Raw genomic sequence first — 12,130 nt, forward strand, 5'->3', positions numbered from 1 at the left:
CAGGTTGACGAAACCTTTGCAAGCTGCACAGGTCGTGACACCATATGCCTGTTCAAGACTTCATGTTCCACTCATCAGGCCATTACAACAGGGGCCAAACTCTCGGCATCACCTAGGTAGTTCCTCTCAACACTGCACCTGCATACTACACCCAACCAACCTTGCAGAACCCTTCAAATAACCGCCCAATGCTCGAACTTCTATGCGGCACAGTCTCGCACGTGCCGCCCACAGGCTACACTTGCCGGCAGCCACTGTGTGTGAGCCCATCTTCAGGGCTGCCCCAACACCGCGTCGGCTCCTGCTTTCGTATCGCCCCAACCTGCAATTAATGATCCCGCGTCATGGCCAATTGTTCACGTCAAGACTTATGGCACGCAGTCCGGCGCTCTTCCTTCACACTTCCTTGCTATTCCTGTAGTTTCCTGCGCTAAACCTACGCTCTCACCGAAGTCACCAAGTACAGAGTCAGCCCACATCTAGGTCCCGCAAGTCCACTGCCAGTCTACGAATGCATCCGGGGGAAGCTCTAGGTGCTAGCTCAGGAGTACGCCTGTTGGCATTCTCACGGCTGCACGCCCCACGCACATGAAAATTGACACGCACAAGACCATCACACCCGCGCGCCCCAAAATGGCACGATGCCGCCCTTACGCATATGGCACTGGACACGCGCTTCACGCCCTAAGGCGCTGGCAGCAACTGGCTGCCATTAAGCAACCTAGGTGTGTATCGCCGTATTCATGGCGCTACCGCCACACCGCTACCGCATCACCGTCGTGCATGGCTCCCCCGCTTGCGCCCCGTCCGCACGCCCGTTACACCCAGCACCCATCCAGCAGTCCTATATCTATCAGTGCCGACTGCCGGATGGCGCTGCAACGGGTCGCGCCCGAATCGCCAATGCTCATTCGAACGCATGCCATGCGCCCGCATCCAGTTCCTAGCTAAGTAGTCCATCCTCATGCACGCACGCCACAGCGTGCCAGCAGGCACGCCAGGCCCCGGGCTCGCCAAACATACCGCCTGCACCTGAGCCCTGGCCTCTGTCTGCCGCCCTCACCCCTCCCGAGCACCGACTTTGCTGCACTGCCACAGTCTGGCTCCGTCAGCGCTTGCCCGCCGCTTTACCACCACCACCACCACCGCCGCCGCTGCCGCCACCACTTATAACGCCGCCCGCGCCTCGTCGTTCAGGATGTACTCAATCAGCTGCTCCTCCGCATCGTCCAGCGCATTGCCGCTGCCCTTGCCGCGCGCCTTGAGCGAGTCGGCCTTGGTGCTGGCCCGCACCCCCTGGCTGCTGTTGCTGCCGCGCACGCTCTGGCTGCTGTTGCCGCGCGCCGGGGTGGAGGCACCCGAGTGGATCATCATCACGTCTGCGCCGCCCTCCGGGTCAGGCAGCGTGCCCGGCAGCGGCGGCTCGCCGCGCGGCCCCCGCGCCGGCGAGCCCACGCGCATGGGCGACGCCGCGCGAGCGCCGCCGTCGCTGCCGTTCGCGGTGTTGAGGCGGCTGCCACGCGGCGGCGTGCGGCCGCGCGGCGGCGTGGAGCCGCCGGGCGTGACGGGCGTGCGCGGCGGCTTGCCGAAGGGGTCGCCGGCGGAGCCGGGCGGCGCGCCCACGTCGGGGCGGCTCCCGCCGCGGCTGCCGACCACGGTGAGCGAGGGCAGCGCGCCGAAGCGGCCGCTGATGGGGGGCAGTGCGCCCTTGGCGCCGGCAGACCCGGGCGCCTTGATGGTGATGCCGGGGCCCACAGGCACCTCCTCCGCGGCGTTGCCGGCGCGTGCGGTGCCCGGAACCACGCCAGTGGCGATCTCCTCATCCACCTCCGCAAACCGCCGATGGAGAACCTGTGCAGCGCAAATGCGGTGCGCGTGTGTGGGTGGCGTCAGATGGGGTGCAGCGTCAGCCCAATGTCCTGAGGCGTGTGTTGCAGGCCCAGCTGGAAACACTCCCGCAGGCCCTCAACCCAGTCTGTTACATGCCTGCACGCCCATCCCGTCCGTGACCTCCAGCCTCTCAGGCACGCACCTGCAGCAGCGCGGGCTTGACGCCCGCGCCCAGCATCTTCTCCACCTCGAAGGGCTGCCCGTTGGCCTTGCGGTTGCGGTACACCTCCGCCACCACACGCACAGCCGCCGTGCGCACCTGCGCCAAGAGGAGCAGCATGACCGCTATGCTCAAGCACGACCCGCAACCACGCGCGCGCACAGCCCGTTCGAACCCATCCTCGTGTGCCTCACCAGCACACACGCTCCCCTCAGCCCCCAACGATACTGTAGTCCATGGACGCGCGGCCTGCAGTCTGGTGCTACGCCCCGAGAATGCTCCGCCCGACTGCACCATAAGCGGCAACGAGCAACGCCCGTACGCTTGCCTCCTTCCCTTCCCTGCTGCCCTCCTCAGCCGCCCGGCCGCCCACCTTGTCGTCGGGCATGTCCAGCGCGGGCCGCGCGAACTTGACCACCTCCTCGTCCGCCATGGTGTGCTTCGGGGCACCCCCGCCCGGACCCACACGGCCCGCCGTGCCGAAACCCAGCTGCTGCTGCACCTGTGTGTGACCCCAGGGTGCACAGCGTGAGGTTTAAAGCACAATAGAGGACATCCAACACAGAGCCAGCACACAGCCGCCAGGTCCGCCCCGTCCCCCGGTCCGCCCCGTCCCCCCACTTCATCTGCCAGCGTCCACCGGCGCAATGACCCTGAGCCTGCTTTGGTACGGTACGGTGTACGCCCTCGACCCGTGCGCGCATCCCTCTCCCTCGTCCACCCCACGGCCTGCACTTGCCTGCACGTTGAGCATGCACGTGATGAGCTCCAGCCGCCCGCACATCTGCGAGGCCGCCGCGCTGCCCTGTTGGCTCTTCTTGGGGATGGGGCTCAGCGCGTGCGGCCCTAGGAAGGCCAGGCCTAACGTGGGCTGGTTGGCCAGTGTCAGGAGCGCCTGGATGGATGTCTCCTGCACAGGGTGTGGGGAGGTAGGGGAAGGGGTGGTGGCGGTGAGCCTCATGCCGCCAACCCGTGCAGCGATGCGTGCCATGAGCGGCATGAATCATGGTTGCCTCGTGCGGTGCGTGAAAAGCGCCTGTCACTCCGTTTCTACCGGCAGGTTGCTGCTGGACCATTCCATATGGTGCCCGCGACCCGGCGCACCTGGATGCGGCTGTTGTTGTTCCCCACGCGGTGCAGCAGTGTGGGCATGATGGGCTCCAGGCCCTGCGTGAGCACGCTGTAGGGCAGCTGCGGCGCGTAGCTGGCCACCAGGGTGGACAGCAGCTCCAGGGCCGAGTAGAAAAGCGGGGCCACCTTGTCCCTAGGGTGGGGTAAGAGGCAGGTGCGCGTGTCAGGGCGGCCGTGAGGGCATGTGTGTGTTTTCGCACCACCAGGCACCAGCAAGAACAGGCGAGCTCCCATCTTGGTGGGTGGTTGCTCAGGCCCAGCCTTGCAAAGCCTCGCAAAGATTCACGAAGCCCCGCCAAGTTCCCGCCCCGCCCTGTCCTGGCCTTACTTGAGCGCCTTGTCCAGCAACGAAGACACTGTGTTCCAAATGTCCTCTGGCGCCCGCTCCGCGTTCCAGCGCGCGTTGCCCAGGTTGCGGGTCACCGCCTGCAGCGCGTGCTCGCGCGTCTTCCAGTCCGGCGAGTGCAGGTTGCGCACCAGGCTCTCGCCCAGGCAGGGGATCCAGCTGGAGGCGTCATCGGGCACTGTGACCGCCGCGGGCAGGTCGGCTGCGAGTTTCGTGCCGTCGGACTGCGCGCCCACATAGTCGATCTTCTTGGGTGCTCGCCGCGAGGGGCTGGCCACATCCCCGTTTCCTCCCGGTGATGAGGCGGACTCCTCAACCGGCGCGGATGCTTGGCGCGAGGGTTGCGCAACCACGACGGTAGGTTTCTGCGCAGGCGATGGCGCCGTGTGCCACACACGGTTTCAACGGGCGAAAGCGCATGCGCTGCAAACTCCCGCTTGGTGGTTGCTTATTGCCAAGACAAAATCAAGTAAGGCGGCACATTCGCTCTTTGCAGTCCGGGCACGAGCCGCGGCTCGTTCTAAGCGAATGCCTGCCAAGCCCTACCGTCGCTTCCGACGGAGACGTCGTAGATGCGGGAGATGGCGATTCTGCCGCTGCAGAAACCGCAACGGGACTTGCTTCGGTCGCTTTTGCTCGGGGGCCGGGGGCGTCGGGCGTCATTGCTCGCCGAGCAGGCACTGGCTCAGGCGGGGACGTCCCATCTAGCCCCTCTAGCCGCGTCGGGGCAGAGCCAGGCTTGCGCTGCTCAGGGGCCTTGTCTTTCTTCTCTTTCGAAAAGAGCGACCCCATTTTCGCTAAACCGAAGCTCGCTAGTTAGGAACGGGGAGACTCCTTTCACGTCGCGCCAGTTATTTGTGACCGATATCCCGCGTTCCGGGCGGCAGCGCTACACTAACTCAGCCATGCGCGGACCAACTCGCTCAGGTTCCTGTCAGGCAAGTACAGTAGTCTATGGACCTTGGCGTGAGCGTGATTTGGTGGTCGATAGATTTGTGGGCGAAATGTAGCACAAGTGCAGCTTGGTTGGGGCTTGGGAAGAAAAGAGCGAGTGCATGAGCCTGCCGATCTTCGCAAACAAGTAGACTTGCACCCGTCCATGTCCACAAAATGTGCTTACATATCGACACCATCACATTCGTAGCCATTGAAGTGCAAGCGGTGCTGGCGGAGCTAGTCGGACAGGCATGCGGCCATGTCGCCGCACTGTGCGTGTCCAGCGAAATTCGCAAGCATTAGTTGCATAGCGATACTCTCATAAACAACACATGGACGTCTTGTCTACCACCCTGCCAACCCTAGCCGACCCCACGCCACGCGCCCATGGTCGCCCGCACGCCTTCCTAGGTCCGTGTCCACACGGCAGTGTGAAGTCCCTGATCTTGCAGGTGACGCTAATACCATATCGTCATCCGTAAATCACCACTGGTAAACCTACACTGTTGACAGCTGCTGCGCAAAGCTCTTGAGCCATGCGCTATGCTGTTGCAGCAGCGACCGTGCCAGCTCTGCGTTGTTGGCGCCTGATGCCGATGCCGCGGTGGGCGACATGTTGCGCCCGGGTGATACGGAGCGGCGGCCCGCCGCCGCCGCCGCAGCCAGGGCGCCCGGGCTGTTGGCGGCCGTGTTGGCGGCCTTGGTGCTCAGCGACGCCAACTGCTCGCGCATGCGATGGAGCTGCAGGTACATGGAGGGCCAAATCGTTAAACACCGTCTTGAACGGCCTTACTGTGACCATGGCAGCATGGGACGTACCAATCATGCATGCTAGGAGCAATCCCTGACAGCATCCCGAGAAGGCCGCACGCACCTGCTTGCTGTCCTCGTTGAGGCGGTGCACCTGGTCCTCCAGCCCCTGTTTCACGTTCTGCAGCATGGCCAGCCGCTCCTCGCTGATGGGGCCGTTGGGCGCCGACATGGCGGCCTTCAAGTCCTCCTGCGGACATAGGACAACATAGCGGCGCGGCAGTGCAGTGGAGATGTGAGAGATGAGACGCCTAGCGAGTGAGCCTGACGGCATGGGGGCAGGGTACACGGAGGGAGCAAAGACACAGCCGCTGCATCGCTCCCACCTTCCAGTCGTTCCGCGCCGCCTGCAGGATGCTGGAGCGCTCCTTGAGGTACGCCTTTTGCAGCTTGAGGTACACCCACGCCTGCGACGGGGATACGGGGGCGCCAGCGCCGAGCACATGATTGCCGGTGTGCTAATGCCTGTGCCTGTAGTGCCCACGCTTGCCGGTGTCATAGCCGGTGTCATAGCCGGCCTGTCCTGCCCGAGCTTACCCGCGATAAAACGGGGTCCTCCGCAGCTGACTGCGGTAGCCCCAGCGTGGACCAGTCGCCCTGCAGCTGCTGGGAGGCCTGCGGCGCGAAGGCGGCCGAGGCGCGCATCCGCTGCGGTGACGTGTTGGGCGCAGGCTGCCCCATGCCACCGCCCGCCGGCCCTTGCTTGGCTTGTGCCGCCACTGCGCGAGAGGATCCGGAAGGAAGGAACAGTTCAGTCATCAAATGCAGCAACATAGCTAGCCACTAAAGAACACATCTTCACGCACTTACGCGGCACGAGCAGCTGTAGGCTGCGATGCAGGTTCTCCGCCATGGCCGCCAGCTCGGGCAGGTTGTTGTGTGCGCTCTGAGCTGCCGCCGCTGCGCTCTGGGCTGCCATGGCCGCGGCGAAGTGTGCCGCCGCGATGTCCGCTGATGTGCCGCTCTGTCCATAGCTCTGCCCGCCGTAGCCCTGCTGCTGCCCAGCGGCGGATCCCAAGTGCTGCGAGTGCTGCGCCTCTTGCGGCATCATGAGCGACTGCGGGTACATCTGCTGTGCGCTGGACAGGTAAGAGGGCGGCAGCAAGCCGGGCTGCATCGAGCCGGGCAGCTTGGGACTGAGGGCGGGCAGCGGCCCGGGCCATGCATTCGTGGACGCGTGTAGGTCGTCTGTAGAGATGCCCGGGGCGCGAGAGTTACTGAACCCCGGGTTCGGGGACGGCGCACGCCCGGCTGCGGCTGCAGCCGCCGCAGCTGCTGCATGCGCATGCATGCTGAGCAGGTTGCCATTGCCGCCTGCCGCGGCGGCAGCTGCGGCCGCAGCAGCCGCGGCTGCGGCGTGTAGGTCGGGGTGCTGGCCCAAGCCGGAGGTGCTGGGCACGGCAACCAGCGGTGGGGGCTGCTGTTGCTGCACACGGGTGCGGTGCAAATCCCGCTCGCTCGCCACCTGGGCCTCCACGTCCGCCCGCATGGCCGCCATGCGTGCGGCCAGCAGGCTGCGGCGCTCCGCCTCCACGCTGTCCTCCACCGCCCGCAGCATCTGGCCGCGCTTCAGCTCCAGAACCTCCTTGCCTGCGGAGCAGTATCACACCAACGTTTAAAGGCCAAAGTTAGCAGGTGCAGCTGCCGGGAGAGGCCACATAAGGCTTGCAAGCACCGGCTGGCGCACTCACTCTGGTCCGCCACGGAGGAGTACATGTTGTCGGTGTCGGCCAGCTCCTTCTGGCGGCGCAGCAGCTGCGTGGCCACGCCCTCCAGCGCCGCCGTGCGCTCCGCCAGCTCCGACCGCACGGCCCGCAGCTCGGCCTGTGAGGCCGCCAGCGCGGACCGCACCTGCTCCAGCTCGGCGGTGCGCGCCGCCACGTCTGCCTCCAGCTGTGCGCGCTGGGCCTGTGGGTGCGGTGAGGGAGCCATACGTTTACTGGCTAGGCACCACGCAGGCTGCCATGTGGTTGGCTTGACGGTCCAAGGTTCATAGGGCTGATGCGCTGCAGTGGTGCGGTGGTGCTCACATGCGGCTGCGTTCCATTGCGCGCGGGCCTACCTTGAGACTGTTGCACTGCCCCTCGGTGCGCGACAGCTCCCCGTTCGCGGATGCCAGCTGTGAGCGCGAGGCATCCAGTGCGCCGCGTGCCACCTGTGCGGAAATGAGCGCAAAGTAAGTCCTATACCTGCGCAGGTGGTGCACCTTACGTCCTGGTCAATTCGCAAGTCCGTCCCGATACAGTCGTTAATCTTTACCTCGAGCTGCTTCTGCAGGCCCTCATACTCAAAGGTCGCAGCGCTCTTCAGGTCCTCCACCACCCTGATCTCCTGCGAAGGCAGGACATGAGCACAGCCAAGGTCAGCGTTCCAACTGTTACAACCGACTTGTGTAACGTCGGCCGTAAAATAGTCTTCCTCCATGCTATTGCTAGCTGCAGCACATAGCTCCCCGCCTTACCTTGGCCTGCAGCGCCGTCCGGGATGTGGATAGCTCCGAGGTTATCTCCTGCATTGCGCGTGGCACCAGCACCAACAGTCAGTGCTATCCGAGAAACCCGAGGACAGGCAGCGTACTTGAGCACGTACTCCCAGCCGGACCCCTTCCTTCCTGTCCTACACTCTCCCTTGCCCCGCTGACCTTGAGCTCGGCCTGCTTGGAGTTGAGCTGCCGGTTGACTGCCGCCAGCTCGTCCTCCTTGGTCGTCAGGTCCTCCCTCAGGCGCCGCATGGTGGACTGGGTGGCGCTCACCTCGGCAGACAGCTGCTCAGCCTGGTCGCGCAGGGACTGCAGGCGCGGGAGGAGAGGAAAGCGCGAGCCAGGTTACATGCTGGATTTGTGTTTGGCAATGCTTTGCCAGGATATTAGGCGGCCGCTTCTGTGGCAAATGCAGCGGCGCCACCCACCCGCACGCGGCTCTGCTGCTCCTGGTACTGCGAGTCGGCATCCGCACGCCTGGACTCCGCGTCACGCAGCTGTAGCAAGGGCCAGAGACAGTCAAGGTCAGGGCCGGGCCTCAAGGAAGACACGACATGGACACATCGGTACATGCCCCAGTCCATCCTCCGCCAGATGCCAGCGCACCTGCTCCTTGGCCAGCTCTAGCGCTGCGGTCTTCTCCCGCAGCTCCGCCGCCTTGCCGGCAGTGCTGCTGACGATGGTCTCAAACTCGGTGGTCTTAGCCAGCAACTGGGTGTTCACCTACACTCGCGGATTAGGCAGAGTAGGCACACTTAGGTATCAGCTGAGCACCACAGGCCAGTCTTAAGCCGGTGCACTTCCGTACGAAGCCGCGGTAGCATGAAATCCAGTCAAGCCCCAATACCTTCTGATCCGCACTGATAAGCACACCGGACAAACGCAGGGCCCACCTCCGAAAGCTCGGCCCGCTTGCCACGCAGCTCCATCTCCGTGTCGGCCAGGGCCGCGGAGTGCGCGCTGGACGACTGCACGCGGCAAGCAGAACAGCGGTGGACAGGGACGGGTGTGACTGCTGACAATAAGACGTGTGCTAAGTTGTGCTCATCAAATCGCATGCTGTGATGCGCCCACCCTTACACCCCGCCCTCCCACTCAGTCGCTCACACCTACCAGCTCTCGGTCGTTGGAGTTCAGCTTGAAGCGCTGCTGCCGCACGCGGTCCTCCAGTTCCGCCAGCTCGGTCCGCTTGGAGGCCACCTGCATTCGTCGAATTGGCGGATGCCGTGCATTTGCCAATTCCCAGTAGGACTCACATGCAATGCCGCACAACAGTACCATTCTTTTGGCCGCAACACAGCAGCCTCGTTGCCCGAACCCGGCCAGCCATAATTGGGGTTCCCGCTCCTTGCACTCACCTCCTTCTCCAGCCGTGCGAGCTCCACCGACTTGTCCGTGAGCTGCTCCTGCAGCTTGGCCAGGCTCTCGCCGCGCATGCGTTCCCGCTCCGCCGCGAGCTCACTGTCCACCTGCTTCTGCAGCTGCGCCTTGGCGTCATCATACTGCTTGCTCAGCGCCTCCTGCAGCTGAGCCAGCCGCTCCTCCGCGCGCCGCCGCATCTCCGCCTCGCTGGGGGCAGTGCGCCGCGACACCTCCGCCTCCTCCTCGTCGGCGTCACGCTCCCGTTCCCGCTCGCGCTGCTGCGACTGCTGCAGGCCCGAGTTCGGCGTGGAGGACGGCACGCCGAAGGCGATGGGGCTGGGCTTGGAGGTGGACGCCGCCGGGCCAGTCACCTCGCGCTGGGTAGACGGGTGTGGGTCCTCGTTGTCGTGGTCACTCTGATAGCGCCGGTGGTGCTGGACCGGAGTGCCGCCCGAGTCGGGGCCTCCTGAGCCGGCGCTGGCACCCATACCACTTCGCGCCGCGGCAGCGGCGCCCGGCGAGATGAGCTTGGCGGAGGCGGAGGGGCCCAGGTCGTCCGCGCTGCGAATGCCGGGGTCTACCATGTCCTCCTCCACACCTTCCTCAATCTCGTCATCACCCTCATCCACCTCATCCTGTTCTTCGTCACTGTCCAGCCCCAGGCCGCTGAACTCGTCCGCCACCTTCTTGCTGCGCCGCAGCGCCGAGCCCGGCCCCTTGGCGCCGCCGGCGCTGCCCACCCCACTGCCGGCGTTGGAGTTGCCGCCCCACGACACGCGTGCGCTGTTGACGCCACTGCCCGGCCCACCACCCATGCTGTTGTTGCGGCTATCGGCGTTAATACCGGAGAGCACGCTGGGCGGCGGCACGAAGCCCGCAGCCTTGGAGCCACTGCCCCCGTCCGCCGGTGACCCGCCGAGTGACAAGCGCTCTGGTTTCAACTGGCTGGCACCGCCCGCCTCCGGCGGGCCGTTGAGTGAGAGGCGCTCAAGCTTGACAGGCCCGGAGGCCGACCCCGGCGCTGGCAGTGGGTTCAGGGCGGGGCCGCCGCCGATGGACAAGCGCTCTAGCTTGGGTGCCCCGCCCAGCGGGTTCCCACCCAGTGACAGTCGCTCGGGCTGGTCCCTGCTGGCGCTGTTGTTGTTGCCGCCAATTGAAAGGCGCTCCAGCTTGGGCTTGCTGCCCAGGGGATTGGACGCGCTGAGGCCCGAGGTGTTCATGCCGCCCTCATCCGGCAGGTCCAGGTTGTCGTCGTCACTGCACACGTGGTACCGTATGAAACGCAGCGGTCGGTGGTCAGGTACCCTACACCTGGCTACGTTCCCCGCTCCTGTAGCGGTCCCACTGACCTGTCCTTCGCCTAGAGCCGAAACCGCACCTGGCATCAAAGTCCACCAGCTCCTCAATGTCGTCGTCATCGCTCTTCTTCTTAGCATCCTGCTTGCCCCCTGCTGAGGCCCCGCCCACAGATGAGGCCGGCGACTTGTCCGCACCACCGTCTCCCCAGCCGCTGCGTGCCTGCGGCTGCAATGCCTGCGCCTGGCCTGCCTTGTTTGGCGGCTGGCCCAGCTTCTTAGGCGGGCTGCGATCATCATCGCTGTCAAAATTGCTGCTACTGCTGCTTGACGATTCGTCGCCGCCATCGAGGTTGCCCTGCGGAATGAGTAATGAGCAAGACCCGAATGACAAGGGGGCGATAGACGTGCTCTACTGGATCGCGAAGCCGCGAATTTGACCCAAACCGCCTCAGATCCCTACCCACGCACCTGCATCTTATCCTCCGCCTCCATCTGCTGGCGCCCCTCCCGAACAAAATCCTGTCCGGGGCAACCAGAGGTTGGCACCGTTTCTATCAGTTTCGCTTCAAAACACGAGCAGGCAAACCACCCCGGACCTATTCCTCCATACCTACGGTAACCATACACTCCTGCTGACTACGATCCTTCCCGCGCCTTGATTGCATGAGCTGTACGGCCTCTCAGTCCCCGGTCCCTGATTTGCTCACCGACGCCTTGGAGCTGCTGAGTCCCAGCGGGCTGGGCACTTTGGTCTCCGCGCCCGTACGCTTCAGGCCGCCGCGCTGAGATCCGGACTCCAGGGACGCACGCGCCTTTGTTATCTGCAGCTTTGCCTTCTCCTCCTGGTACACCTTGCTGTGAAGCACAAGCACGTATCGAGCAAGGGGCAGGTGGCGTGTGTTAATGCGGCAAACACCAGGGCGTGTACCAAGTAACAGCCTGCAACTTGTTTGTTCAAGGTGTCCCAACCGAGCCACCGCGTCGCCAACTTCAAAACCAGCACCTGCCAGTCCCGGCAACCTCTTACCGGTAATGCTCATCGCAGGGGTGGTCCCAGATGCTTTCCCCCGACTTGAAGTTGAAGTAGTAGATGTCGCCGGTAGGTGTTTTGCACGGCTTCCATCCGTCCGGCAGGGGGGACTTGAGGCCCTCCCGAGCAATCCAGAACAGCTCCTGTGAGCACATTCAGGCGTGCACGGTGAGCTCACGTCGCAGCGATGCCGGCGACGGCAAGTAGAGGGGAAAGAAACGTCGACGACCGGCAACATGCGCACCTTTTCCGTTTCCGGGTCTATGCCCAGCCACTGAGCATACTCCAGGATTTCTGAAAGCAGTATCGAAGGCAGGATTAGTTTGCGGAGCAGAGCGCACCCACGCCGATTGGCTTTGACTCCAAGGAATGGCTCTTGCCTTGTTCAGTCGGCTCGTAATTCGGGTCCACTTCTTCATCGAGCACGACCTGGCCATCTGGCGTCTGTTCACCAGCCTCCATTTCGCTTTCTCAGGCAGAGCGCTACCACATGCACTTTGTGCTCGCAAGGAGCAGTTCACTCGCTAAGAATCAAGTCAGGTCTTGCTACGAAACTCAAAACCTTTGAGCAGTAAGCCTCTGAGACAGGCTTGCTGCTTGTACGTTTTCGAGGTCAGGGCGGTTTTGTGGAACACGACTACGAGGGAATTCAGTAGGATAGCATGAAAGCGTCCACCGCAAGTGTGTT

At 64.1% G+C, this 12,130-nt stretch overlaps 2 protein-coding genes across 2 annotated transcripts; both read right to left on the minus strand.

The window, feature by feature from the left end:
* CHLRE_10g444400v5 (uncharacterized protein) lies at positions 1–4,576 on the minus strand. The gene is made up of 7 exons (XM_043066847.1): positions 4,074–4,576; positions 3,510–3,892; positions 3,155–3,314; positions 2,790–2,960; positions 2,424–2,552; positions 2,033–2,149; positions 1–1,851 (listed from the first exon to the last, which is right to left on the minus strand). Exons 1-7 carry the CDS (start codon positions 4,317–4,319, stop codon positions 1,168–1,170), a joined length of 1,890 nt encoding a protein of 629 aa, XP_042920244.1. The 5' UTR covers positions 4,320–4,576; the 3' UTR covers positions 1–1,167.
* A 52-nt stretch (positions 4,577–4,628) lies between these two features.
* On the minus strand, positions 4,629–12,096 carry CHLRE_10g444450v5 (uncharacterized protein). Its single transcript, XM_043066848.1, has 21 exons — positions 11,823–12,096; positions 11,687–11,736; positions 11,440–11,585; positions 11,120–11,267; positions 10,881–10,931; positions 10,493–10,767; positions 9,111–10,371; positions 8,866–8,952; positions 8,646–8,720; positions 8,359–8,475; positions 8,181–8,249; positions 7,915–8,061; positions 7,735–7,782; positions 7,533–7,604; positions 7,336–7,428; positions 6,965–7,181; positions 6,084–6,863; positions 5,811–5,992; positions 5,600–5,680; positions 5,338–5,463; positions 4,629–5,204 (listed from the first exon to the last, which is right to left on the minus strand). Exons 1-21 carry the CDS (start codon positions 11,902–11,904, stop codon positions 4,962–4,964), a joined length of 4,350 nt encoding a protein of 1,449 aa, XP_042920245.1. The 5' UTR covers positions 11,905–12,096; the 3' UTR covers positions 4,629–4,961.
* Between the last annotated feature and the right edge of the window lie 34 nt (positions 12,097–12,130).

Source organism: Chlamydomonas reinhardtii, chromosome 10 (assembly GCF_000002595.2).
Source record: "Chlamydomonas reinhardtii strain CC-503 cw92 mt+ chromosome 10, whole genome shotgun sequence".
NCBI classification, from domain to species: Eukaryota; Viridiplantae; Chlorophyta; class Chlorophyceae; order Chlamydomonadales; family Chlamydomonadaceae; genus Chlamydomonas; species Chlamydomonas reinhardtii.